The sequence below is a fragment of the Salvelinus fontinalis genome, chromosome 39 (assembly GCF_029448725.1).
Source record: "Salvelinus fontinalis isolate EN_2023a chromosome 39, ASM2944872v1, whole genome shotgun sequence".
NCBI lineage: Eukaryota > Metazoa > Chordata > Actinopteri > Salmoniformes > Salmonidae > Salvelinus > Salvelinus fontinalis.
In genome coordinates, this window is record NC_074703.1 from 7,573,393 (window position 1) to 7,600,387 (window position 26,995).

The window sequence follows — 26,995 nt, forward strand, 5'->3', positions numbered from 1 at the left end:
ACTTCCGGAGACGGTCCTGGCGCTTGCTGGACGTTCTTGGGCGCCCTGAAGTCTTCTTCAAACAATTGAACTGCTCTCCTTGAAGTTCTTAATGATCTGATAAATGGTTGATTTAGGTGCAGTCTTATTGGCAGCAATATCCTTGCCTGTGAAGCCCTTTTTGTGAAAAGCAATGATGACGGCACCCGTTTCCTTGCAGGTAACCATGGTTGACAGAGGAAGAACAATGATTCCAAGCACCACCCTCCTTTTGAAGCTTCCAGTCTGTTATTTGAAATCAATCAGCATGACAAAGTATCTCCAGCCTTGTCCTCGTCAACACTCACACCTGTGTTAACGGGAGAATCACTGACATGTCGTCAGCTGGTCCTTTTGTGGCAGGGCTGAAATGCAGTGGAAATGTTTTTTGGGGATTCAGTTAATTTGCATGGCAAAGAGGAACTTTGCAATTAATTGCAATTCATCTGATCACTCTTCATAACATTCTGGAGTATATGCAAATTGCCATCATACAAACTGAGGCACCAGACTTTGTGAAAATTAATATTTGTCATTCTCAAAACTTTTGCCCACGACTGTATATTTGGCCCTCGGACTGCCTTTTGGGGAATCCTGCCCTACACGGTACCATAACTGCTCTATCAACCTGTATTAGCATGCTATTTAACTTATATACAGTGCATTCTGAAAGTATTCAGACCCCTTCGCTTTTTCCACATTTTGTTATGTTACAGCCTCATTCTAAAATGTATTAAATAACACATTTTCCTCAACACTTTACACACAATACCCCATAATGACAAAGCGAAAACAGGTTTTTAGAAATGTTTGATCATTTATAAAAATAAAAAAACAGAAATACCTTATTTACATAAGTATTCAAACCCTTTGCTATGAGACTCGAAGTTGAGCTCCGGTGCATCCTGTTTCCATTGATCATCCTTGAAATGTTTCTACAATGTTTCTTGATTGGAGTCCACCTGTGGTAAATTAAGTTGATTGGACATGATTTGGAAAGGCACACACCTGTCTATATAAGGTCCCACAGTGCATGTCAGAGCTAAGACCAAGCCATGAGGTTGAAGGAATGGTCCGTAGAGCTCCGAGACAGGATTGTGTTGAGGCACAGATCTGGGGAAGGGTAGCAAAAAAATTCTGAAGCATTGAAGATCCACAACAACACAGTGGCCTCCATCATTCTTAAATGGAAAAAAGTTTGGAACCACCAAGACTCTTCCTAGAGCTGGCTGCCCGGCCAAACTGAGCAATCAGGAGAGAAGGGCCTTAGTCAGGGAGGTGACCAAGAACACGATGGTCACTCTGACTGAGCTCCAGAGTTCCTCTGTGAAGATGGGAGAACCTTCCAGAAGGACAACCATCTCTGTAGCACTCCACCAATCAGGTCTTTATGATAAAGTGGCCAGATGGAAGCCACTCCTCAGTAAAAGGCACATGACAGCCCACTTGGAGTTTGCCAAAAGGCACTTAAAGACTCTCAGACTAATAGAAACAAGCTTCTCTGGTCTGAAACCAAGATTGAACTCTTTGGCCTGAATGCCAAGTGTCACGTCTGGAGGAAACCTGGCACCATCCCTACGGTGGAGCATGGTGATGGCAGCATCATGCTGTGTGGATGTTTTTCAGCGGCAGGGACTGGGAGGCTAGTCAGGATCGAGCCAAAGATGAACGGAGCAAAGTACAGAGAGATCCTTGATGAAAACCTGCACTAGAGCGCTCAGGTCCTCAGACTGGGGTGAAGGTTCACCTTCTGACAGGAAACAACCCTAAGCACACAGCCAAGACAACACAGGAGTGGCTTCGGGACAAGTCTCTGAATGTCTTTGAGTGGCCCAGCCAGAGCCCGGACTTGAACCCGATCGAACATCTCTAGAGAGACCTGAAAATAGCTGTGTAGCGTCGCTCCCCATCCAACCTGACAGAGCTTGAGAGGATCTGCAGAGAAGAATGAGAGAAACTCCCCAAATACAGGTGTGCCAAGCTTGTAGTGTCATACCCAAGAAGACTCAAGGCTGTAATCACTGCCAAAGTTGCTTCAACAAAGTACTGAGTAAGGGGTCTGAATACTTATGTAAATGTGATATTTCAGTTTTTGTTTTTAATACATGTGCAAACATTTCTAAAAACCTGTTTTTGCTTTGTCATTATGGGGTATTGTGTGTAGATTGATTAAAAAACATATAATAATACTTTTTGAATAAGGCTGTAACTTAATAAAATGTGGAAAGTCAAGGGGTCTGAATACTTTCCGAATGTACTGAATATTAGCATGCATGGTACAGTATGGTAACCTCTCTACCAAAGTCCATGATCCTCCTATTGAACCTCTCCACCAACCTATGAAAGCACGGTCGGCGAGTCAGAGGCATCTGGGAGAGCAGCTTCTCTGAAGCGTTCCTTTGATCTACCCCGATTAGGGTCCATCCGGAGTGTGTGTGAGAGTGTGTGTGATTCACAGAGCTTGTCGCACCAGACACACACTTATGTTTCTACACGACTGACTCTTTGAAGTGCGTTTGTGTCACGACTCACAACATTTGCCTCTTTAGAGCAGCACTCAGGTGAGTGCAGTGAGTCAGCAAGGTCGTGTAGAGGGAATCATTATGGAGACTTCGCTAATCCTCTCACTCTCACATACTCTCTCTCTCTGTTTTACTTTCCACTCTTTCCTTCCTCATCTCTCCCTTTCTCCCCCTTTTCCCTCCACATTGCCTCTCCCCCCATTGCTACTGAGGCAGTCAGAGATCATGCTCTACTCCCCCCATTGCTACTGAGGCAGTCAGAGATCATGCTCTGCTCCCTCCCCATTGCTACTGAGGCAGTCAGAGATCATGCCCTACTCCCCCCATTGCTACTGAGGCAGTCAGAGATCATGCCCTACTCCCCCCATTGCTACTGAGGCAGTCAGAGATCATGCCCTACTCCCCCCATTGCTACTGAGGCAGTCAGAGATCATGCCCTGGGCCCCATTACAGGGATAATGAGGCAGTCAGAGATCATGCCCTACTCCCCCCATTGCTACTACGGCAGTCAGAGATCATGCCCTGGGCCCCATTACAGGGATAATGAGGCTCTCTCTCTTTCTCTGTGCTCTTTCTGATCTTTATAGAATTGTGTTTTGCCAATTGTCTATCTTTGTCCCCCCCCCCCCCCTCTCTATCTACCTCTGTCATTTAGATCAGTTAGATTAGCCCAGTGTCTTGGAGTAGATTACCTGTTCTGATCCTCTAGGGCTCACCCTGCAGCTATTTACCCCGGTGTCATTATCCCTGATTACCTCACCTCCAGAGTATCTCATTAAGACGCAGATGGATTTTTATTTATTTTACCGTTATTTTACCAGGTAAGTTGACTGAGAACACGTTCTCATTTGCAGCAACGACCTGGGGAATAGTTACAGGGGAGAGGAGGGGGATGAATGAGCCAATTGTAAACTGGGGATTATTAGGTGACCATGATGGTTTGAGGGCCAGATTGGGAATTTAGCCAGGACACCGGGGTTAACACCCCTACTCTTACGATAAGTGCCATGGGATCTTTAATGACCTCAGAGAGTCAGGACACCCGCTTAACGTCCCATCCGAAAGACGGAACCCTACACAGGGCAGTGTCCCCAATCACTGCCCTGGGGCATTGGGATATTTTTTAGACCAGAGGAAAGAGTGCCTCCTACTGGCCCTCCAACACCACTTCCAGCAGCATCTGGTCTCCCATCCAGGGACTGACCAGGACCAACCCTGCTTAGCTTCAGAAGCAAGCCAGCAGTGGTATGCAGGGTGGTATGCTGCTGGATGTGACACACAAACAAACAAGCACTTCCGTATAGTAGTGTATCAGCACCTGTCATGGGACTTTGATTATGAAACTGTGACGGGAGGATTTCCTCACACTCCAGCCTTGTTGTAAACATTGCCTGTGTGATTATCGTCTGCTTGATTATTATAAACCGTAGAGTTGGATAGAGGTCACATCTTTGCATATTTGCCATAATGGTTTCTATGACAGCATGGGCAGTGCCATTGAGGGCTATCTCCATTGATGAAAGTCCTCAATGGCGCTGACCATAGTAAAAAAGGCTTTGTGGCAAGTGCACCCCCTACCCAACTCTATGTTATCAACCAACTTCTTGTTTCCTGATCCTGGATCTTATTTCTATTTATTTATCAGTCTCATGATGTTGGAGAAAGACCTTCTGCAAGAAATGATACTGTAAGTTGTCTGTGATGCTAGTGTGCATCAAATACTGTTATTGTCAATGTACGTGACGAACAGTCAAACAGTCAATGTACGTGATATAAATGTACATTATATTTGTTGATATTACAAGTCCATTTACTCATGATCATTTACATTTTATTTCGAACATATTGGCTAAGGGAAAAGTACTGTAGCTAAATATATATCCATTTCCTGTTTCTGTTGAAAAGGATGAAAGAAAGAAGGACAGGGGATTTTCCACACAGTGCTAGGGGAGGTGTGAGCATTATAGCACTAGCTAGGGGAATTAAACAGTATGAAAAGCCATTTGAATATGACCCCTCTACGACTGTTAAAACCCACTTAGCATTAGGAGAGGAGGGTCCATAGAAACACAGTGAGGGACTCAAAATGTTCTTGAAATGTTGCTGAAGCGTTGTTGTTAAGCTTTTCATGTTCAGTCAATCTTGTTACATCATAGAAGTGCATTGTGGTTAGGAGCAAACAGCAGCACATATCTGACAGACTAGATATGTCAGCTCAGAATATGCTTGACTTAAGTTTGTGCCCAATCCTTTTCCTTGTAATCGGCTGTGATTCCTCATCCGTGGCCTGTGTCTGATCTTGCCATTGGCTGTCGTTACAGCAAGGCGAATGGTGCGAGCCAATCACGTTGCGTCCTCCCAACGAGGCCACCTCGTCCACTCCAGTGCAGTACTGGCAACACCACCCTGAGAAACTCATCTTTCAGTCGTGTGACTATGAAGCTTACGTGAGTATTCCCGTCCCTACGTTATACTGTGTGTGTGTGTGTGTGTGCGTGTGTGTGTGCGTGTGTGTGTGTGTGTGTGTGTGTGTGTGTGTGTGTGTGTGTGTGTGTGTGTGTGTGTGTGTGTGTGTTAGTATGCTTTTCATGCAAGTATAATATGCTTGTGAATGTGTATGCATGCAAAACGCTACATTAGCATCGTATCATATTCTACAGCAGTGTGCTGTGTCGGGGTCGCGACCCCGCTATGGGAACATCAGTGGGGACAATAAAGACAAAACATTTAGAGTACAGATTATTGTATGGGACAATATACGTTTTTCAGAAGGATAATACAAACAAATACAATTGTATTGAGTAAATGTATTTTGATAAGAGAAGAAACTGTAATAAAGGTCATTTGTGTCGTATTTGGGTTAGGGTGGGGTTTCGAGAAATTATTGGGAAGAAAATCCACCAGAAATTCTGGTGGAAAGAATGAGGTCTCCGCTGAAAGGGTTTGAATACTACTGTTCTACAGTAATGTGGGAGAGATGCCCTGTCTGCCAAGGGGTCCAAGACACACACTTTCAGGGACCCCCCAGCCCCACACACACACACACACACACACACACACACACACACACACACACACACACACACACACACACACACACACACTGACACTCCATAATACTCTTTGACAGCTCTCCACACTCCCACTATCTACTCTGACATATGTTATGCCCTCTGACTTAAAGTACCTGCACTTGTGTTACCTAACCGACACACTGGAGGTATTCAGGAGTAAAACCATGTTTCACCCTTCGATCAATACTGCACCAAGCTATTCACGCTGCTGCAGTAATTTTAGCCTCGTGTTACATAAAACCAACCATGTTATCCGGATACTGCACATGTACATTTGATTGGCTTAGCCCCAGCAACCATGTAACACTGATTACTACCCACTTTCAGCTGATGAATCACCGGGAAGATGATTGGCTCCCATTTGGAGTCTGGAGGCTCCCATTGGCTCTCGGGGCCAGCCGTGTTGAATTGTGATTGACTCTTGCACAGTTGTGCATAGCGATTGGCTCAGAGGTGCTGTTGTGGAGATGTGTAGGCAGAGGGGGCTAGAGGATTAGAGAGAAAGAGAGAGAGAAACAGTTAGTGTGAGTAAGAGAGAGAGTTTGTGATAGAGTGAGGGAAAAGATAATGTGGGTTGAGAGATGGAGGGATAAGGAAGTGTGGGTTGAGAGAATGAGGGATAAGGTAGTATGGGTTGAGAGAGTGAGGGATAAGGTAGTGTGGGTTGAGAGAGGGAGGGATAATTAAGTGATGGTTGAGAGAGTGAGGGGAAAAGGTAGTGTGGGTTGAGAGAGTGAGAGGTAAGGTATTGTGGGTTGAGAGAGGGAGGGATAAGGTAGTGTGGGTTGAGAGAGGGAGGGATAAGGAAGTGATGGTTGAGAGAATGAGGGGAAAGGGTAGTGTGGGTTGAGAGAGGGAGGGATAAGGAAGTGATGGTTGAGAGAGTGAGGGGAAAAGGTAGTGTGGGTTGAGAGAGGGAGGATAAGGAAGTGATGGTTGAGAGAGTGAGGGGAAAAGGTAGTGTGGGTTGAGAGAGTGAGAGATAAGGTAGTGTGGGTTGAGAGAGTGAGAGATAAGGTAGTGTGGGTTGAGAGATTGAGAGATAAGGTAGTGATGGTTGAGAGAGTGAGGGGAAAAGGTAGTGTGGGTTGAGAGAGTGAGAGATAGGGTAGTGTGGGTTGAGAGAGTGAGAGATAAGGTAGTGATGGTTGAGAGAGTGAGGGGAAAAGGTAGTGTGGGTTGAGAGAGTGAGAGATAAGGTAGTGTGAGTGAGAGGAAAAGCTAGTGTGGGTTGAGAAAGGGAGAGATAAGGTAGTGATGGTTGAGAGAGTGAGGGGAAAAGGTAGTGTGGGTTGAGAGAGTGAGAGATAGGGTAGTGTGGGTTGAGAGAGTGAGAGATAAGGTAGTGATGGTTGAGAGAGTGAGGGGAAAAGGTAGTGTGGGTTGAGAGAGTGAGAGATAAGGTAGTGTGAGTGAGAGAGTGAGAGATAAGGTAGTGTGAGTGAGAGGGAAAGCTAGTGTGGGTTGAGAAAGGGAGAGATAAGGTAGTGATGGTTGAGAGAGTGAGGGGAAAAGGTAGTGTGGGTTGAGAGAGTGAGAGATAGGGTAGTGTGGGTTGAGAGAGTGAGAGATAAGGTAGTGATGGTTGAGAGAGTGAGGGGAAAAGGTAGTGTGGGTTGAGAAAGGGAGAGATAAGGTAGTGATGGTTGAGAGAGTGAGGGGAAAAGGTAGTGTGGGTTGAGAGAGGGAGAGATAAGGTAGTGATGGTTGAGAGAGTGAGAGATAAGGTAGTGTGAGTGAGAGGGAAAGCTAGTGTGGGTTGAGAAAGGGAGAGATAAGGTAGTGATGGTTGAGAGAGTGAGGGGAAAAGGTAGTGTGGGTTGAGAAAGGGAGAGATAAGGTAGTGATGGTTGAGAGAGTGAGGGGAAAAGGTAGTGTGGGTTGAGAAAGGGAGAGATAAGGTAGTGATGGTTGAGAGAGTGAGGGGAAAAGGTAGTGTGGGTTGAGAAAGGGAGAGATAAGGTAGTGATGGTTGAGAGAGTGAGGGGAAAAGGTAGTGTGGGTTGAGAAAGGGAGAGATAAGGTAGTGATGGTTGAGAGAGTGAGGGGAAAAGGTAGTGTGGGTTGAGAAAGGGAGAGATAAGGTAGTGATGGTTGAGAGAGTGAGAGATAAGGTAGTGTGGGTTGAGAGAGGGAGAGATAAGGTAGTGATGGTTGAGAGAGTGAGGGGAAAAGGTAGTGTGGGTTGAGAAAGGGAGAGATAAGGTAGTGATGGTTGAGAGAGTGAGGGGAAAAGGTAGTGTGGGTTGAGAAAGGGAGAGATAAGGTAGTGATGGTTGAGAGAGTGAGGGGAAAAGGTAGTGTGGGTTGAGAAAGGGAGAGATAAGGTAGTGATGGTTGAGAGAGTGAGGGGAAAAGGTAGTGTGGGTTGAGAAAGGGAGAGATAAGGTAGTGATGGTTGAGAGAGTGAGAGATAAGGTAGTGTGGGTTGAGAGAGGGAGAGATAAGGTAGTGATGGTTGAGAGAGTGAGGGGAAAAGGTAGTGTGGGTTGAGAAAGGGAGAGATAAGGTAGTGATGGTTGAGAGAGTGAGGGGAAAAGGTAGTGTGGGTTGAGAAAGGGAGAGATAAGGTAGTGATGGTTGAGAGAGTGAGGGGAAAAGGTAGTGATGGTTGAGAAAGGGAGAGATAAGGTAGTGTGGGTTGAGAGAGGGAGAGATAAGGTAGTGATGGTTGAGAGAGTGAGAGATAAGGTAGTGTGAGTGAGAGGGAAAGCTAGTGTGGGTTGAGAAAGGGAGAGATAAGGTAGTGATGGTTGAGAGAGTGAGAGATAAGGTAGTGTGAGTGAGAGGGAAAGCTAGTGTGGGTTGAGAAAGGGAGAGATAAGGTAGTGATGGTTGAGAGAGTGAGGGGAAAAGGTAGTGTGGGTTGAGAAAGGGAGAGATAAGGTAGTGATGGTTGAGAGAGTGAGGGGAAAAGGTAGTGTGGGTTGAGAAAGGGAGAGATAAGGTAGTGATGGTTGAGAGAGTGAGGGGAAAAGGTAGTGTGGGTTGAGAGAGTGAGAGATAAGGTAGTGTGGGTTGAGAGAGGGAGAGATAAGGTAGTGATGGTTGAGAGAGTGAGAGATAAGGTAGTGTGGGTTGAGAGAGTGAGGGGAAAAGGTAGTGTGGGTTGAGAGAGGGAGAGATAAGGTAGTGTGGGTTGAGAGAGTGAGGGGAAAAGGTAGTGTGGGTTGAGAGAGGGAGAGATAAGGTAGTGATGGTTGAGAGAGTGAGAGATAAGGTAGTGTGGGTTGAGAGAGTGAGGGGAAAAGGTAGTGTGGGTTGAGAGAGGGAGAGATAAGGTAGTGTGGGTTGAGAGAGTGAGGGGAAAAGGTAGTGTGGGTTGAGAAAGGGAGAGATAAGGTAGTGATGGTTGAGAGAGGGAGAGATAAGGTAGTGATGGTTGAGAGAGTGAGGGGAAAAGGTAGTGATGGTTGAGAGAGTGAGGGGAAAAGGTAGTGATGGTTGAGAGAGTGAGGGGAAAAGGTAGTGATGGTTGAGAGAGGGAGGGGAAAAGGTAGTGATGGTTGAGAGAGGGAGGGGAAAAGGTAGTGATGGTTGAGAGAGGGAGGAAGGAAGGCAGAGAGAAAAAAGTGTAAATAAATGAAATAATCAGTGCCAAGCAAACACTCTCCCAGGACTGAAGCTCCACATGGCCCCACGAAGTGAGATAGAGGAGAATCTGAGAGAGAAAGAATAGACGGGGGGGAGAGAGAAGGGTGGAGAGATTAAGCGAGGGAGGAAAGGTGAGGAGTATAGGGAGGCATATAAAGTGAGAAGGAGGGAGGGATGGAGGGAGGGAGGCATGCAGGGATGGAGGGAAAAAGAAACGGTGAGATACAGTGTGACTAAAAGGAAGAGACAGACATTTAAAAAGCATGGAGAGTTAAGCACTGAGATAGAGAGGATAGAGTTGAGGATGTAAGCAGTGTACAGAGGAAGAGGATAGAGTTGAGGATGTAAGCAGTGTACAGAGGAAGAGGATAGAGTTGAGGATGTAAGCAGTGTACAGAGGAAGAGGATAGAGTTGAGGATGTAAGCAGTGTACAGAGGAAGATGATAGAGTTGAGGATGTAAGCAGTGTACAGAGGAAGAGGATAGAGTTGAGGATGTAAGCAGTGTACAAAGGAAGAGGATAGAGTTGAGGATGTAAGCAGTGTACAGAGGAAGAGGATAGAGTTGAGGATGTAAGCAGTTGTACAGAGGAAGAGGATAGAGTTGAGGATGTAAGCAGTGTACAGAGGAAGAGGATAGAGTTGAGGATGTAAGCAGTGTACAGAGGAAGAGGATAGAGTTGAGGATGTAAGCAGTGTACAGAGGAAGAGGATAGAGTTGAGGATGTAAGCAGTGTACAGAGGAAGAGGATAGAGTTGAGGATGTAAGCAGTGTACAGAGGAAGAGGATAGAGTTGAGGATGTAAGCAGTGTACAGAGGAAGAGGATAGAGTTGAGGATGTAAGCAGTGTACAGAGGAAGAGGATAGAGTTGAGGATGTAAGCAGTGTACAGAGGAAGAGGATAGAGTTGAGGATGTAAGCAGTTGTACAGAGGAAGAGGATAGAGTTGAGGATGTGAGAGGAGGGATGAGTCCTCTAAGGCCTGACGCTGACATCACACTGATTCTATTACACACAATGATCTTCATTCAACCAGAGACAATTCTCTAACGTCATTACAACGTTCTCTTCATAAAACCAAACTTTGTTTTAATCAATTCTTTATTATAGACCAGCTCTAATGTCATTATGCTTTCTTTATTATAGACCAGCTCTAATGTCTTTATGCTTTCTTTATTATAGACCAGCTCTAATGTCATTATGCTTTCTTTATTATAGACCAGCTCTAATGTCTTTATGCTTTCTTTATTATAGACCAGCTCTAATGTCATTATGCTTTCTTTATTATAGACCAGCTCTAATGTCATTATGCTTTCTTTATTATAGACCAGCTCTAATGTCTTTATGCTTTCTTTATTATAGACCAGCTCTAATGTCATTATGCTTTCTTTATTATAGACCAGCTCTAATGTCATTATGCTTTCTTTATTATAGACCAGCTCTAATGTCATTATGCTTTCTTTATTATAGACCAGCTCTAATGTCTTTATGCTTTCTTTATTATAGACCAGCTCTAATGTCATTATGCTTTCTTTATTATAGACCAGCTCTAATGTCATTATGCTTTCTTTATTATAGACCAGCTCTAATGTCATTATGCTTTCTTTATTATAGACCAGCTCTAATGTCATTATGCTTTCTTTATTATAGACCAGCTCTAATGTCATTATGCTTTCTTTATTATAGACCAGCTCTAATGTCATTATGATTTCTTTATTATAGACCAGCTCTAATGTCATTGTGCTTTCTTTATTATAGACCAGCTCTAATGTCTTTATGCTTTCTTTATTATAGACCAGCTCTAATGTCATTATGCTTTCTTTATTATAGACCAGCTCTAATGTCATTATGCTTTCTTTATTATAGACCAGCTCTAATGTCATTATGCTTTCTTTATTATAGACCAGCTCTAATGTCATTATGCTTTCTTTATTATAGACCAGCTCTAATGTCATTATGCTTTCTTTATTATAGACCAGCTCTAATGTCATTATGCTTTCTTTATTATAGACCAGCTCTAATGTCATTATGCTTTCTTTATTATAGACCAGCTCTAATGTCATTATGCTTTCTTTATTATAGACCAGCTCTAATGTCATTATGCTTTCTTTATTATAGACCAGCTCTAATGTCATTATGCTTTCTTTATTATAGACCAGCTCTAATGTCATTATGCTTTCTTTATTATAGACCAGCTCTAATGTCATCATGCTTTCTTTATTATAGACCAGCTCTAATGTCATTATGCTTTCTTTATTATAGACCAGCTCTAATGTCATTATGCTTTCTTTATTATAGACCAGCTCTAATGTCATTATGCTTTCTTTATTATAGACCAGCTCTAATGTCATTATGCTTTCTTTATTATAGACCAGCTCTAATGTCATTATGCTTTCTTTATTATAGACCAGCTCTAATGTCATTATGATTTCTTTATTATAGACCAGCTCTAATGTCATTATGCTTTCTTTATTATAGACCAGCTCTAATGTCATTATGCTTTCTTTATTATAGACCAGCTCTAATGTCATTATGCTTTCTTTATTATAGACCAGCTCTAATGTCATTATGATTTCTTTATTATAGACCAGCTCTAATGTCATTATGCTTTCTTTATTATAGACCAGCTCTAATGTCATTATATGCTTTCTTTATTATAGACCAGCTCTAATGTCTTTATGCTTTCTTTATTATAGACCAGCTCTAATGTCATTATGCTTTCTTTATTATAGACCAGCTCTAATGTCATTATGCTTTCTTTATTATAGACCAGCTCTAATGTCATTATGCTTTCTTTATTATAGACCAGCTCTAATGTCATTATGCTTTCTTTATTATAGACCAGCTCTAATGTCATTATGCTTTCTTTATTATAGACCAGCTCTAATGTCATTATGCTTTCTTTATTATAGACCAGCTCTAATGTCATTATGCTTTCTTTATTATAGACCAGCTCTAATGTCATTATGCTTTCTTTATTATAGACCAGCTCTAATGTCATTATGCTTTCTTTATTATAGACCAGCTCTAATGTCTTTATGCTTTCTTTATTATAGACCAGCTCTAATGTCATTATGCTTTCTTTATTATAGACCAGCTCTAATGTCATTATGCTTTCTTTATTATAGACCAGCTCTAATGTCATTATGCTTTCTTTATTATAGACCAGCTCTAATGTCATTATGCTTTCTTTATTATAGACCAGCTCTAATGTCATTATGCTTTCTTTATTATAGACCAGCTCTAATGTCATTATGCTTTCTTTATTATAGACCAGCTCTAATGTCATTATGCTTTCTTTATTATAGACCAGCTCTAATGTCATTATGCTTTCTTTATTATAGACCAGCTCTAATGTCATTATGCTTTCTTTATTATAGACCAGCTCTAATGTCATTATGCTTTCTTTATTATAGACCAGCTCTAATGTCATTATGCTTTCTTTATTATAGACCAGCTCTAATGTCATTATGCTTTCTTTATTATAGACCAGCTCTAATGTCTTTATGCTTTCTTTATTATAGACCAGCTCTAATGTCATTATGCTTTCTTTATTATAGACCAGCTCTAATGTCATTATGCTTTCTTTATTATAGACCAGCTCTAATGTCATTATGCTTTCTTTATTATAGACCAGCTCTAATGTCATTATGCTTTCTTTATTATAGACCAGCTCTAATGTCATCATGCTTTCTTTATTATAGACCAGCTCTAATGTCATCATGCTTTCTTTATTATAGACCAGCTCTAATGTCATCATGCTTTCTTTATTATAGACCAGCTCTAATGTCATTATGCTTTCTTTATTATAGACCAGCTCTAATGTCATCATGCTTTCTTTATTATAGACCAGCTCTAATGTCATCATGCTTTCTTTATTATAGACCAGCTCTAATGTCATTATGCTTTCTTTATTATAGACCAGCTCTAATGTCATTATGCTTTCTTTATTATAGACCAGCTCTAATGTCATTATGCTTTCTTTATTATAGACCAGCTCTAATGTCATTATGCTTTCTTTATTATAGACCAGCTCTAATGTCATTATGCTTTTCTTTATTATAGACCAGCTCTAATGTCATTATCCTTTCTTTATTATAGACCAGCTCTAATGTCATTATGCTTTCTTTATTATAGACCAGATCTAATGTCATTATGCTTTTCTTTATTAACATTCTTAGACTGCCAAATGTCATCACTGCATATATGACATACCTTCTTTATTACACCAGACAATGTCCTAACGTTATTTCAACGCTTTTGGGATTAATGTCGAGCATGATTACATTGTCTGCGTGATGGTTGTTGAATGTCATTTTAACACATGAGAAACAAGAAAAAGCACTCCCTATAATGAATGCACTGCTGTACTCTTATAGGGAAACGTTGCTAAGATGTTGCTCCAACGTTATCACATTGTGTCCTCTTAAGATGTTATTTTGACCGCGGTCTTACGTCATCCTTACATTGCTAGAATAACACACATAATCTTAACTGTAGAATCGGTCAATACTGATTCCCCAAAGCCCTGTAGCGCTTTCACTCTGTAATGTTATTACTATGTTCTCTGTAACGTTTTCAGCATCAGATGACACTACTGTATGTTTGCACATTGATACACACACACACACACACACACACACACACACACACACACCCCCCCCCAGAGAGAGGGGCTTCTTGGAGGTTTGTAACGTTATTACAGTGTTCTCTATACGAGAACAGACGACGCTCCCTTGATACATAGCATTGTTAACAACAGAGCCAGACAGAGCAGTAACCAGCCCAGACAACCCCACTACAACCACCAGACTACCTCCCATAAAGAAGTGACTCATTCATTCTACTGCACATAAAATAGGAGAGAAATCAGGGTGTGGTTGTGTTACCGTTAAGCTAATGCAATGTATTTGTTATCTTTTCACGAAGGGTAAGATTATGTGGATCGTTTTTCCGGGACATTTTTCAAAAGCATATCCTGAAGGGTAAACGATTTAGGGTCAGGGGGTCTAGGTATAAAACGATCAATGTTTGCACTTTGGGTGTCAGAACATCCTATAAGAAATCCTCTTTGGGGCTTTTAGCTCTCAAATCAACAGTAGGCGCACTGAGCAGTTAATCGTACACCCATTACATCCCTTTAGCCCTAATGTCCCCGTAACTACTGTCCCCATAAACCACCTTCCTTATTAAATTGGGTCTGTGTCCTCACGAACCAGGTCCTCACTTATTGACCTCCCCACTTTGCACATTTCCAGCCCGCCCCAGCCCTGTTTACACTCCTCTGGGGATTCCAGGTTGTTTTAATCACTTCAGAAAGCACTGTGTTGTTATGCGACTGGCTGGCTAGCTGCAACACACACACAGTGATGTCATCATCTCAGCAGAATATTGTTGTTTTTTCCCAGATTGAAGTATTTGACTTTTGGTAGTTTAAGTTATTTGATCATTTAAGTTTCCATCTTACATTGAATGATTCAATGATCCTTCATGGAATGGGAATGTTAACGTTGTTTACCTTTATGTCTCTGACAGTACCTGGGCTCCATGCTGGTGAAGGAGCTGAGAGGAACAGAGTCAACACAAGACGCCTGCTCCAAGATGAGGGTAAGAGGGCCCGGCACATCACTACCACCCAGAGAGAGAAACTAGGGCCACTTAAACCACCACTGTAGTGTCATTTTTAACCTGGATTCACCTCCCTCTCTTTTGCTCTCTTTTATTTTCTTTCACTTTCATTCACCTTCTTCCTTTCTCTCTCTCTTCCTTCTCTCTCTCTCTCTTCCCCCTCTCTCTCTCTTCCCCCTCTCTCTCTCTTCCCCCTCTCTCTCTCTTCCCCCTTCTCTCTCTCTTCCCCATTCTCTCTCTCTTCCCCCTCTCTCTCTCTTCCCCCTCTCTCTCTCTTCCCCCTCTCTCTCTCTTCCCCCTCTCTCTCTCTCTCTCTCTCTCTCTCTCTCTCTCTCTCTGTCTCTCTCTCTCTCTCTCTCTGTCTCTCTCTCTGTCTCTGTCTCTGTCTCTGTCTCTGTCTCTGTCTCTCTGTCTCTCTCTCTCTCTGTCTCTACTGAGTTGCTGCAGTGTGGAAGTGAGGAAGCAGACTATTAATATGTGTACTCTGCCTGCCCCTCCACCGTCCTTTCTCCTCCTCATCTTTATCTGTTTGGTCACATCTGAGGAGAGCAGACACCTCAGAGAGCCTCTCCCCCTCTCTCTCTCTCCCTCCCTCTCTCTCTCGGTTTATCTTGATCTGCCAAAACGATTGATGCTGTTGTTGTTTTTATTGTCAGACTTCAAGGGTCATTAAATTTGGAACTCCGCTCTCGATGTACCTACTGTACCTGCGTCCTGTTATACCCCCCCCCCCCCCCCCCTTCTCCATCTCACTTTTCTCTCTATATGTCCATGCTTGTGGACGCAGTATCAACATGGTCCATATGCATATGTAATTCCCTCTGCTCCCCCGTCTTCTGTCTTTGTGTCTCGCAGCGCTGCGTTTGTCGGCCCTCATAAGCCCGTGATCTTGACAGGGAACCGCTGCATTAGAAATATGCTGATGTTGAGGAAACACAGAGAGTGAGAGCAGGGGGGGGGGGGTGAGAGAGAAGGAAGGAGAAGGAGCGGGGGGGGGGGGGGGGGGGGGGGGTGAGAGAGAAGGAAGGAAGAGGAGAGGAATTCATACAAGATCTGTTGAATATATTAAATCCCTGACAGGTGGAATAATGGTACTAGGGTGATAGTGATTTTAAGTCACATCATTCCCCACTGCGGCAGCGCATAATGAGCTTAACAATGGGAGAAGGGGAAAAGAAGCATTCCACTGTCAGACGAGAGCGGGTGATAGTAAGTCTGGGCGGGAATAGAAAGAAGAAAGGAATATAGGAGGAATATTTATGGGTTGAAAGCTGATAGTTATATTGGGCCTCCAAGGGAGAAATCTGTACGTTTTGAAAATGTCATTTGCACCCATTGTTATCCATAAGTCACGGGGTAACCTTTGAACTTTGAGAAGATTGGAATTGATTCTGCTAGTAAAGAGGAGAGTGTGTTGATAGGCTGGCTCTCTCTGTGCAGTGAGCTCATCCCTATCTCCCACTTTTTCTGCTTAGTTATAAGCTTGTGTTGATTTCATCTTTCTCTCTCTCTCTTCCCTCTTATTCTATCTCGTTATAAGCTTGTGTTGAGCTCTCATCCCATAAGCTCTCATCTCTATCTGTCCCCACTGGGGTTGCACAATTCTGAGAACTTTCAATAAATTCCCTGCCTTTCCCGAAATCCCGGTTTGAGGATTCACGGAATCAGGAGGGAATAAGTCGTAAATCCAGAATCCTCCAATCCAGGATCTCTGGGTGAAAAAACGGGGAATTTATTGAAAGTTTTGCAACCATTGTCCCCACTCTCTCTAAAATGGCATTATATTGTGAAGAGATTCTTATTGCAGGGTTTTATTGTTCTGCTGTGGAGGGAGACGGTGAGACCGTCTTGTTAGCCTTGTGTTGGTGGCCATCATTAGTCTAATTGACATCAAATGTTAACTCAGACTCCTCTTTTCCCTCTCTTTCTCTCTCCGTCTCTCTCTCCACTCTACAGAAGTCTACAGAACAGATGAAGAAAGTCCCAACCATCGTTCTGTCCGTCTCCTACAAGGGAGTCAAGTTCATCGACGCTACAAACAAGGTGAGAGGCTTTCTTTCCTCCTGCACCAATAGTGAGAGTAAGAACTGAACAGCACTGGGTGGAAGCACCATTACTGAGAGTAAGAACTGAACAGCACTGGGTGGAAGCACCATTACTGAGAGTAAGAACTGAACAGCACTGGGTGGAAGCACCATTACTGAGAGTAAGAACTGAACAGGACTGGGTGGAAGCACCATTACTGAGAGTAAGAACTGAACAGCACTGGGTGGAAGCACCATTACTGAGAGTAAGAACTGAACAGCACTGGGTGGAAGCACCATTACTGAGAGTAAGAACTGAACAGCACTGGGTGGAAGCACCATTACTGAGAGTAAGAACTGAACAGGACTGGGTGGAAGCACCATTACTGAGAGTAAGAACTGAACAGCACTGGGTGGAAGCACCATTACTGAGAGTAAGAACTGAACAGCACTGGGTGGAAGCACCATTACTGAGAGTAAGAACTGAACAGGACTGGGTGGAAGCACCATTACTGAGAGTAAGAACTGAACAGCACTGGGTGGAAGCACCATTACTGAGAGTAAGAACTGAACAGCACTGGGTGGAAGCACCATTACTGAGAGTAAGAACTGAACAGCACTGGGTGGAAGCACCATTACTGAGAGTAAGAACTGAACAGCACTGGGTGGAAGCACCATTACTGAGAGTAAGAACTGAACAGCACTGGGTGGAAGCACCATTACTGAGAGTAAGAACTGAACAGGACTGGGTGGAAGCACCATTACTGAGAGTAAGAACTGAACAGCACTGGGTGGAAGCACCATTACTGAGAGTAAGAACTGAACAGGACTGGGTGGAAGCACCATTACTGAGAGTAAGAACTGAACAGCACTGGGTGGAAGCAAAAAATAACATTGTCGGTTTCACAAGATCAACAGTCTGAACTTCCATCACAAACTTTCTCTAAAGATCTCTCTGTCTTTCTGTCTTTCTCTGTCTCTCTCTCTCTCTGTCTCACTCTCCTTCCCTCCCTCCCTCTCTCTCTGTCTTTCTCTCCCTCTCTGTCTTTCTCTCACTCTCTCTCTCTCTCTCTCTCTCTCTGTCTCTCTCTCACTCTCCTTCCCTCCCTCTCTCTCTCTCTCCATTTCTCTTTCTCTGTCTCTCTGTCTCTGTCTCTCTCTCTAGAACATCATAGCTGAGCATGAGATCCGTAACATCTCATGTGCGGCCCAGGATCCTGAGGATCTGTCCACGTTTGCCTACATCACCAAAGACCTCAAGTCCAGCCACCACTACTGCCATGTCTTCACTGCCTTCGATGTGGTGAGTCACACACACTGTCTGTGAGGAGGTCGACGTGGTGAGTCACACACACTGTCTGTGAGGAGGTGGACGTGGTGAGTCACACCTACTGTCTGTGAGGAGGTCGACGTGGTGAGTCACACAGCACCCTTTGTCTGAGGGGGATAAGTGGCTTTATTAATTAGTTACTTCCTAGTTTGAGAACTACTGTTATGATGAAATGGCAGATTTGACATAGTGTGTGTTTGCATGTGTGTGTGTGTGCGTAAGTGCGTGCACATACATGCGTAACATTACATGCGTATATGTGTGTGTGTGTGCGTAAGTGCGTGCACATACATGCGTAACATTACATGCGTATATGTGTATGTGTGTGTTTATGACATTTCGTATGTGTGTGTGCATGCATGTTTGTATGTGTTTGTGTGTGTGTGTTTATAACAGAACCTGGCGTATGAGATCATCCTGACCCTGGGCCAGGCCTTTGAGGTAGCCTACCAGCTGGCCCTGCAGGCCAGGAAGAGTGGCCATGGCTCCTCCACGCTGCCAGAGAGCTTCGACATCAAGCCCAACAAGCCCGTCCCCAAGCCCCGCGTCAACATCCGCAAGTCTGTGAGTAATGACACTAGTTTATACCCTCCGTTTAACCTTTACCCTCTACTACAACCTCCACCACGACCTCTCACCTTTCGTCAACACATCTGTGCGAGCCATACCGTACTGTCTAGACCAACTGTAAGCTCCTATACCACGCTGTTCCACAACATTTATAAGTCCCACATAATACTGCTGCCAACCCTCCCCATCACACAACTACTTCCCTTTCCTCTGTACCCTTTCCTATGACCTCTCACCTCTCATCAACATCCACTAGCCTATAGTGTCTCCCATGACCTCTGACCTACTCTGTGACTCTTCACCCTGTCCATGACCTCTCACCTGTCCTCTGTTTTCAGTACAGGTACATTAGAGTGGACATCTCTAAGCTCCTTCAATGCCTTTGTTAGCTTTGTTATCAGTGTTAGCATGTTATTGTGAGTGTGTGGGTGTGTATAGCGTTAACTCACTCCTTTTTCAAAGTGGTCTGTTGTGGTTATCGATGGTTGCACTGTGTGTGTGTGTGTGTGTGTGTGTGTGTGTGTGTGTGTGTGTGTGTGTGTGTGTGTGTGTGTGTGTGTGTGTGTGTGTCTTGGCCACACTGAGCTTGTAGTGGAGGTCAGAGGTGTGGGTCGGAGGTGTGGGTCGGAGGTGTGGGTCGGAGTTGTAGTAGAGGGTAAATGAAAGTTAACACATTTTACCCACCTTTTATGGAATAATGCATTGAAAGAAAAGGAAGCGTTACTTTTTTCACTGCGATCAGAGTTTACCCACCTATTTTCTGACCACTACGTCACTGTTGTAGATGGATGTCTGATCTGTAAAAGACCCACTTTATCTTTCTCTCCCTGCAGTCTCTTACAGCCCTGGGTGATTGATGAGGGCTGTTTACATAGAGCTCTGTGGAGCACAGCCCTGCTCACAATGTGTGTGTGTGTGTGTGTGTGTGTGTGTGTGCGTGCGTGCGTGCGTCTCTCAGCTATGTGTGTATTAGTGTTGGCTCTGTCCATGGCTCTCTCCCAGTCCCACGCAGGTAGACATTGCCAGAGCCATCTACCCCAGCCACAGTGCCTGTCTGTCAGCCTCCTCTTCCCCCAGCCTCCCCTTGGATTCCAGTTCCTGGAGCTTTAAAATAGACCTAGACAGACAGTTAGATTTAGCATAGACATGCACTGTACACCACTGGAGCCTTAAAAGCCTTATTCTGTATAGTGTTCCCATGTGGATTTACTGGGCTATATGAATATGGCAACGGCCCAAATGTGGCACCCTATTCCCTATATATTGCATGGGCCCTGGTCAAATGTTGTGCACTATAAAGAAATAGGATGCCATTTTGGAAGCATACTATGAGTGAGGTAAGTGCTATTTGTGCTGGCCTCTCATGTACATAACACAGTACTAATGTCCCCTTCCAGAAAGTGAGTCAGAGGACAGATAAAGTGAGTCAGGGGACAGATAAAGTGAGTCAGGGGACAGATAAAGTGAGTCAGGGGACAGATAAAGTGAGTCAGGGGACAGGTAAAGTGAGTCAGGGGACAGGTAAAGTGAGTCAGGGGACAGGTAAAGTGAGTCAGGGGACAGGTAAAGTGAGTCAGGGGACAGGTAAAGTGAGTCAGGGGACAGGTAAAGTGAGTCAGGGGACAGGTAAAGTGAGTCAGGGGACAGGTAAAGTGAGTCAGGGGACAGGTAAAGTGAGTCAGGGGACAGGTAAAGTGAGTCAGGGGACAGGTAAAGTGAGTCAGGGGACAGGTAAAGTGAGTCAGGGGACAGGTAAAGTGAGTCAGGGGACAGGTAAAGTGAGTCAGGGGACAGGTAAAGTGAGTCAGGGGACAGATAAAGTGAGTCAGGGGACAGGTAAAGTGAGTCAGGGGACAGGTAAAGTGAGTCAGGGGACAGGTAAAGTGAGTCAGGTGACAGATAAAGTGAGTCAGGGGACAGGTAAAGTGAGTCAGGGGACAGGTAAAGTGAGTCAGGGGACAGGTAAAGTGAGTCAGGGGACAGGTAAAGTGAGTCAGGGGACAGGTAAAGTGAGTCAGGGGACAGGTAAAGTGAGTCAGGGGACAGGTAAAGTGAGTCAGGGGACAGGTAAAGTGAGTCAGGGGACAGCTTTGTCACTCTCTGTGCTGTTGGAGGTCATATAATATATGTTGTCATAGTAGTGCTTTTGAGCCTATGCCTGCATGTGTGCTTGTGTTGTGTGTGCGGGTAATGTAGTTAATGGCCTGTGAAGTGCTGCAGAGGGAACTACAGTGAAGCATGCTGCAGGATTCACTTAATATTCCCAACAGCAGCTGTTCACAGTCATTATTTTGCAGCACTTCTATGTCTGTGTAAACCTGTGGATTACTGTTCCTCCTCTCCTCTCCTCCTCTCTCCTTTCCTCCTCCTCTTCTCCACTGCCTCTCCTACTCTTCTCCTGCCTCTCCTTCTCTCCTCCTCCTCCTTCCCTCTTCTCCTCCTCTCCTTCTCTCCTCCTCTCCTCCTTCTCTCCCTCTCCTCTTCTCCTCTTCTTCTCTCCTCCTTTTCTCCTCTTCTCCTACTCCTCCTCCCCTCCTCCTTCTCTCCTGGTAAGACAGAAACGGCTTAATTTTTAATCTTCCTCTGTCTTGTCCTCCTTTGTCTACCTCATCCTTGTGTGAGTGTGAGTGTGTGTGTGTGTGTGTGTGTGTGTGTGTGTGTGTGTGTTCTTCTGCCTGCACGAAGTGTTCCTTTGGTGTGTCCCTGGTGTTACCATCATTGCAGCTGTGTTGCTATAGCGTTGCAGTGGTGTTACTATGGTGTTACCGAACTGTTACCATACGGTTTGTGTCGTTGCCGTGCTGTTGCCGAGCAGGCCCCCTTTGACCTCTGTGTTCCTCCCCCTATAGGTCATCATGTACCCCTCTAGCCGTTGGTCGCTGGGTCACATATACACCCCCCACCGGCCTCCTCTCCACCCTCCTCTTCCTCCTCCTTCACCACTCCTCCTCCGTCACCCTCACAAAGTTCCCTTTCAGGTCTTCCTCCCTTCTCCTTTCTTTCTTACTCTTGACCGTCTGCTCTTTCTGTTGGTTTTGTCTCCATACACTTTGATCACTCTATAGAAGATATTTTGTTTGTCTCGGTGGTTGGTCCTGCCTCTGTCATCTTTACTCAGATCGTGTGTGTGCGTGCGTTCATACATTCTTCCAGCTTCAGCTTTGCAGTGTTCACAGGCAGGGACCCACTCCCCAAATCATCTTTTAGTCTATCACGGACCAATGTGGTGGAAGGAAGGCACCCTCGGCAACCAGAATGAGCATTTTGATTGGTTGTTGAAAAGTTAACTTTTGAGGGGGGAAAGAGCATAGCTTGGTCTTGAACAAGTCATTTTCAGCTATGGGAAGGTGTTGTGGGGTTAGAGTACGGAGAATATTTGTAATATTATATACTGTTTTCTTTTCTTTCCTCATTAAAATACATTGTGATACGTACGTTGATATGAGGCCAACAATATATTTTCAGACCTAAAGCAAGTGCCTCCATATTTAAGTGTTGGTGTGGAAGTCTGTGATCGTGCCTCTCCACTATAACTCTCTCTCTTCTGTTCTCTCAGCCCCAGACCTATCTCTCGCTCTCTCGCTCTCTCTCTCTCTCTCTCTCTCGCTCTCTCCTGTTCTCTCAGACCTCTCTCTCTTTCTCCTGTTCTCTCAGACCTATCTCTCGCTCTCTCTCTCTCTCTCTCTCTCTCTCTCCTGTTCTCTCAGACCTATCTCTCGCTCTCTCTCTCTCTCTCTCTCTCTCTCTCCTGTTCTCTCAGACCTATCTCTCGCTCTCTCTCTCTCTCTCTCTCCTGTTCTCTCAGACCTCTCTCCTGACATGTATTATTATCCCACTTTTTCTCTGACAACGTTTAACCAACCCTCTCTCTCTCCATCCTCTCTCTCTCTCTTTATTTCCCCTCTCTCCCTACTCTCACTCCTTCTCCCTCTCTCAGATGGAGCAGCCGTCGATGGAGCAGAAAGGTCATGCCAACGTGCCGTGGATAGTGGAACCAGGGCAGGAGGCCAAGAGAGGAGCGAACACCAAGTATGAGACCACTATTTTCTAATAGCGTATACCACCCGCCTGTCCACTCCTGTGTGTGTGCCTTGCAGAGAGCTGGCCCTCTAGAGGCCCCCCAACGGAGCTGCACGGCACGAGCAACCCTCTTATGCGGCGACGTGTGTGACCTCACTGGCCGAAAAACCCACCCCGCCCGCTCCGCCGTTAGCCGCCGCAACCTCTGCATGATGCCGTTTGGGGCTGCGCTGTGTCTCTCTCACAGACTCCTCTCTCTTACTCTCTCCCCACCTTCCCTTTCCTTGTCCTGTTGACGCCTTAGCCTGCCTGCAGGGGCGGAGCATGAACTTTTACCCTTGGGGTGATGGTGCACCTCTGTGTCTAAACCTGTAGGGGGCAACAGTCAGTTCTATTTTTACATTTTCCATGGTCAGCCCTCCCCTCCGATGTGTCAGGCAGCCAGTTGGTTGGTCAGTCAATCACTCTTAATTGTTTTCCTGACTGGGGGGGTGGAACCATTTGGTTATATCTAATTTTTTCCTCTTCCTACTGCTGTTCCTCCGCTCCTCGCTTTTCTTTTTTGTCTCTCTCTCTTCACCCGTTCGACAAGCTGAATGAGAATATGTAGACCATTATGCTGCTAAGAACCCCACCCCTAACAGTCTTTTTGTCTTTGTTGTTTTTTAGAGCAAAGCCAATTCTCCAGCACTAGGTTTGCGTGTTGATGTTTTGGGGGATTTTGTTGTCCAGTACTGGCAACCCAGAGGAAAGTGGAGGGAACATTTGTTTATCAGTTCCATCCAGTTGGAGAGGATAATGGACTGCTATGAGAGATGATGTAGCAAATGTTACTTAACAAAAAAAAGTTGCTAGTTCAACAGACTCCTGTCTTGATCATATATCAGTCTTTGATTTTTACAGCAGATTATTTTTTTTAGACAAATTTTGAGAATTTTTTGAGTGGCAAAGCGTTGTTTGTTTATTTGAGACTAATTGACCTTTGACACAGGAAGGAATAGTTTTTAAACCACATGCTATACCTGTGTCCAGATTGAATTTGTTTAAAATAGGTTATTATTAGATTCATCATTTTCTTTCTATACTTGTTTTGTTGGGAAATGCTGAAAAGGTTTAGCTTGTGGCTTGTGAGGCTCATGGAGTCCAGGGGCGGGGCCGGTGGATAGGAGGCTCATGGAGTCCATTTTGGACTGACTGGTGACGAGGGAGGGGCGGAGCCGGTGGATAGGAGACTCATGGAGTCCATTTTGGACTGACTGGTGACGAGGGAGGGGCGGGGCCGGTGGATAGGAAGCGGGGTTTAGGGACTCTGGATAAGTGGTGTGATCTCATTCGCAGGGCAATGCCGGACGCCCATGTCTATTACTGTGGAATGCAAAGAATGTAGCCAGCCTTAAACACGGACCCTCTCACACACAATGCAAAAAGGACTACAAATGTGGACCCTTCTGTCTCTGTGTCAAAGGACTACAAACATGGACACTCTCTAACGAACTTGGTGTTTAATGTTGATTACAAAACAAGGACATCTTCCCACAAACCAGAAACATTGGACCCATGGACTATCTGTGTCACACACACACACACACACACACACACACACACACACACACACACACACACACACACACACACACACACACACACACACACACAGAGAGAGTTAAGGGACTGCTTAGTAACAGATGTCAGTCAGATATGTGAATGTAGACTTTCATTGAAGCAACTACAACTTTAGCCCCTGTTCTGCATTCAATTGGACCTTGACCTTTGAACTCTTTACCACGGTCACCCAAGGTCTGGACTGTAATGGACAACTGTCCACAAACGCACCACTGGGGCATGTCTGTATTTGAATGGGGATGAGGTAAAGGACTTCTGGTTGGCTCTTTTCCTCTTGTTTAATGGTCAATAATACAATAATATGGATAGAATTGGACTAGCCGTGCCAGACCACCATGCAACAGGTGAGCCAAAGGATGGCTCCGCCTACCTGAGCAAAACGCCATCCATCCCAATTAAAGAAATATTCATATTAATACCGGACGTTTTAAATGTTTCATATGAGAGTATTATATTACCTTATGATTATTCTTGTGTAATTCTTGTCTACTCTTGTCTTAATGTTACATTATTTTTATATGATATGCTGAAATGAAAAAATCCGGGCTTGAGAATGATTGCCATCCTTTAAAAAAATACCATAATAGTTCTATACTGAGAGTGAATGTTTCAGATGCCTCCTCTCCTTATGATTAATAATAATAGCTATTATTATTTGTATTATTTGTATATTGGTGTGTCCGGTCAACACACCAATCTGTTTCTCATGGGGCTAGACTCATAACTCCAAGCAGATATAATATTTTACCACAGTGTTTATGTATTCCTTGGATGCATACATAGTCCTCTCTAAATGTACATAGATATTTTGCCAGCTCATTGTTCATACATGTAATGTAGTAAAACATTTACAAAAATAAAGGAATAAAATATTTGCCGCACATCGCACTGGAAACAAGGTACCAAAATGAAAAGGTCAGAGTTGAAAATAAAATCTATGGTTCTACAGATTGTATTGGGGAGGGTTGGGACAGGGGGTGATGACATCACTGCTGACTAACTCATGTACATAGGCTTGGGCTTCCAGCACACAGATTTTGTACGTTTTGGTCATTATTTATATCCTTGTAAATCACATGGAATAAACACAACTTGTACAACCATTAATCAACATTGGTCTCCGGGTCTATACTTTACTGGGTTGTAATGTACTGGTTGAGATTATGTCCTTTTTCATTTGTCCCATGTTTTCTGACTCCTTCATTTTTCCAACTTGTATTGATTTTTGTCAGGGTGTGAGTCTCAATTTTATTTCATTGATTCCTCGTGTCGGCTCTTTCACCTAAAAAAAGGCATTGGAGGAGGTCTGTTGTACCTTCTCCAATTAATTTTTAGACAGCGACAGGCAGAGAGGATGCGACGAATCAAGGAAATACAATTGAGATGCACCCATATAATTTGTTTTTAAAAAACTAGAATGGTGGGAACCTTCTTATGATGGGATAAAGGTCAGCCATTTTGGTCAGGGAGTAGGTCAACCATAGTTTGCCAGTGCTGTAATAAGATATTGTGTAAAAAAATGAATTTGAAAAATTTATCTGCACTGTATTTTTGGTTAGCTAGCTAGCCATGAAATTTTTCAAATTAACTGCCAATTTGCCAACATTCCAATCAAATGATGAGGTCAATCCACAGCCATACATACACTGGCAAGAATCAGTTGATGATGGGACTTAGACAAGTTGTATGGTCTGTGTACATATATTTTAGAGGCTATTTATAGAGAATTGGTATAAACTGTATAATTAAATGACAATATTTTATGTTGGCAATTTTATTACACTGATATCACATGCCTTAATTAGATTTTCATGGATAAGTAAAGTCAGGATTATGCCTCTGCCATTCATTCCAATTAGACTGGTTTGGATTTCTCCCTGACGCATGTGGCTGCCATTTTCACCACATTCTGGAACTTTGAGGGTTTATGGCATAGCCCCTCTATCCATTTAATAGGCTCTTTATGGATGCACCCATGTGATGCACACTTCCTGATGGACTTGCTTTTAACCAATCACCATACACTTCCCTCCTGTCTCCAGTCCACCACAGAAGGCGGAACTTCCCTCTCACTCTCGTCCATAAAATGGCCTCACCTGCCTGTTTTTCCCTTTACCTGGAAGTGTTTGAAATGGAAGTGCTGTGCTCCTCTTCATTTGTTTGACTTTTTCATTTGATAACCTTTCTGGTTGACATTTTGTCTATCATCTGTTTCCAGCCCTATTTGTCCTATTCCATGTTGTAGGCAATTTGATGTTACTAGTTATGTGCTTACGGTTGCAGATGAATTACCCATCCTTTACCATTTATCCTATTTCATCTAATAAAATATCATCAGCCCAATCGCCTGCGTTTAAATGGATACCCCCACAGGATTCCAGGCAGAGCAGCTGGTTTGACATACTGTACTATTGAACTGAGCGCTGTCTTGGGGAAAAACATGACTGCAACAAACATTCTTGAATGTGATCCCACCCCAATAGTTCTGATTATTTTGGTTGTTGTAGACACAAAGTTGAAGGGGAAACACTTTACTTGACACCCAGTGTCATAACAGCTGACATAACCGGTTATAATGTGGTTGTACCACTC

General features: G+C 44.0%; 1 protein-coding gene across 4 annotated transcripts in view; it reads left to right on the forward strand.

The window, feature by feature from the left end:
* LOC129838664 (ankyrin repeat and sterile alpha motif domain-containing protein 1B-like) overlaps window positions 1–25,514 on the forward strand; it is a 245,952-nt gene extending 220,438 nt beyond the window's left edge. For 2 of the 4 annotated variants that reach the window (XM_055905784.1, XM_055905785.1), the window contains 8 exons: window positions 4,186–4,227; window positions 4,862–4,987; window positions 14,744–14,815; window positions 16,793–16,879; window positions 18,026–18,163; window positions 18,587–18,754; window positions 22,698–22,789; window positions 24,119–25,514. In XM_055905784.1, coding sequence (XP_055761759.1) covers window positions 4,186–4,227; window positions 4,862–4,987; window positions 14,744–14,815; window positions 16,793–16,879; window positions 18,026–18,163; window positions 18,587–18,754; window positions 22,698–22,789; window positions 24,119–24,167 — 774 coding nt within the window. In that variant the 3' untranslated portion in view covers window positions 24,168–25,514. Of the gene's footprint in view, window positions 1–4,185; window positions 4,228–4,861; window positions 4,988–14,743; window positions 14,816–16,792; window positions 16,880–18,025; window positions 18,164–18,586; window positions 18,755–22,697 lie in introns of all 4 variants that reach the window. The other 2 variants (XM_055905781.1, XM_055905783.1) reach the window with 2 other exon arrangements.
* Window positions 25,515–26,995: the final 1,481 nt, after the last annotated feature.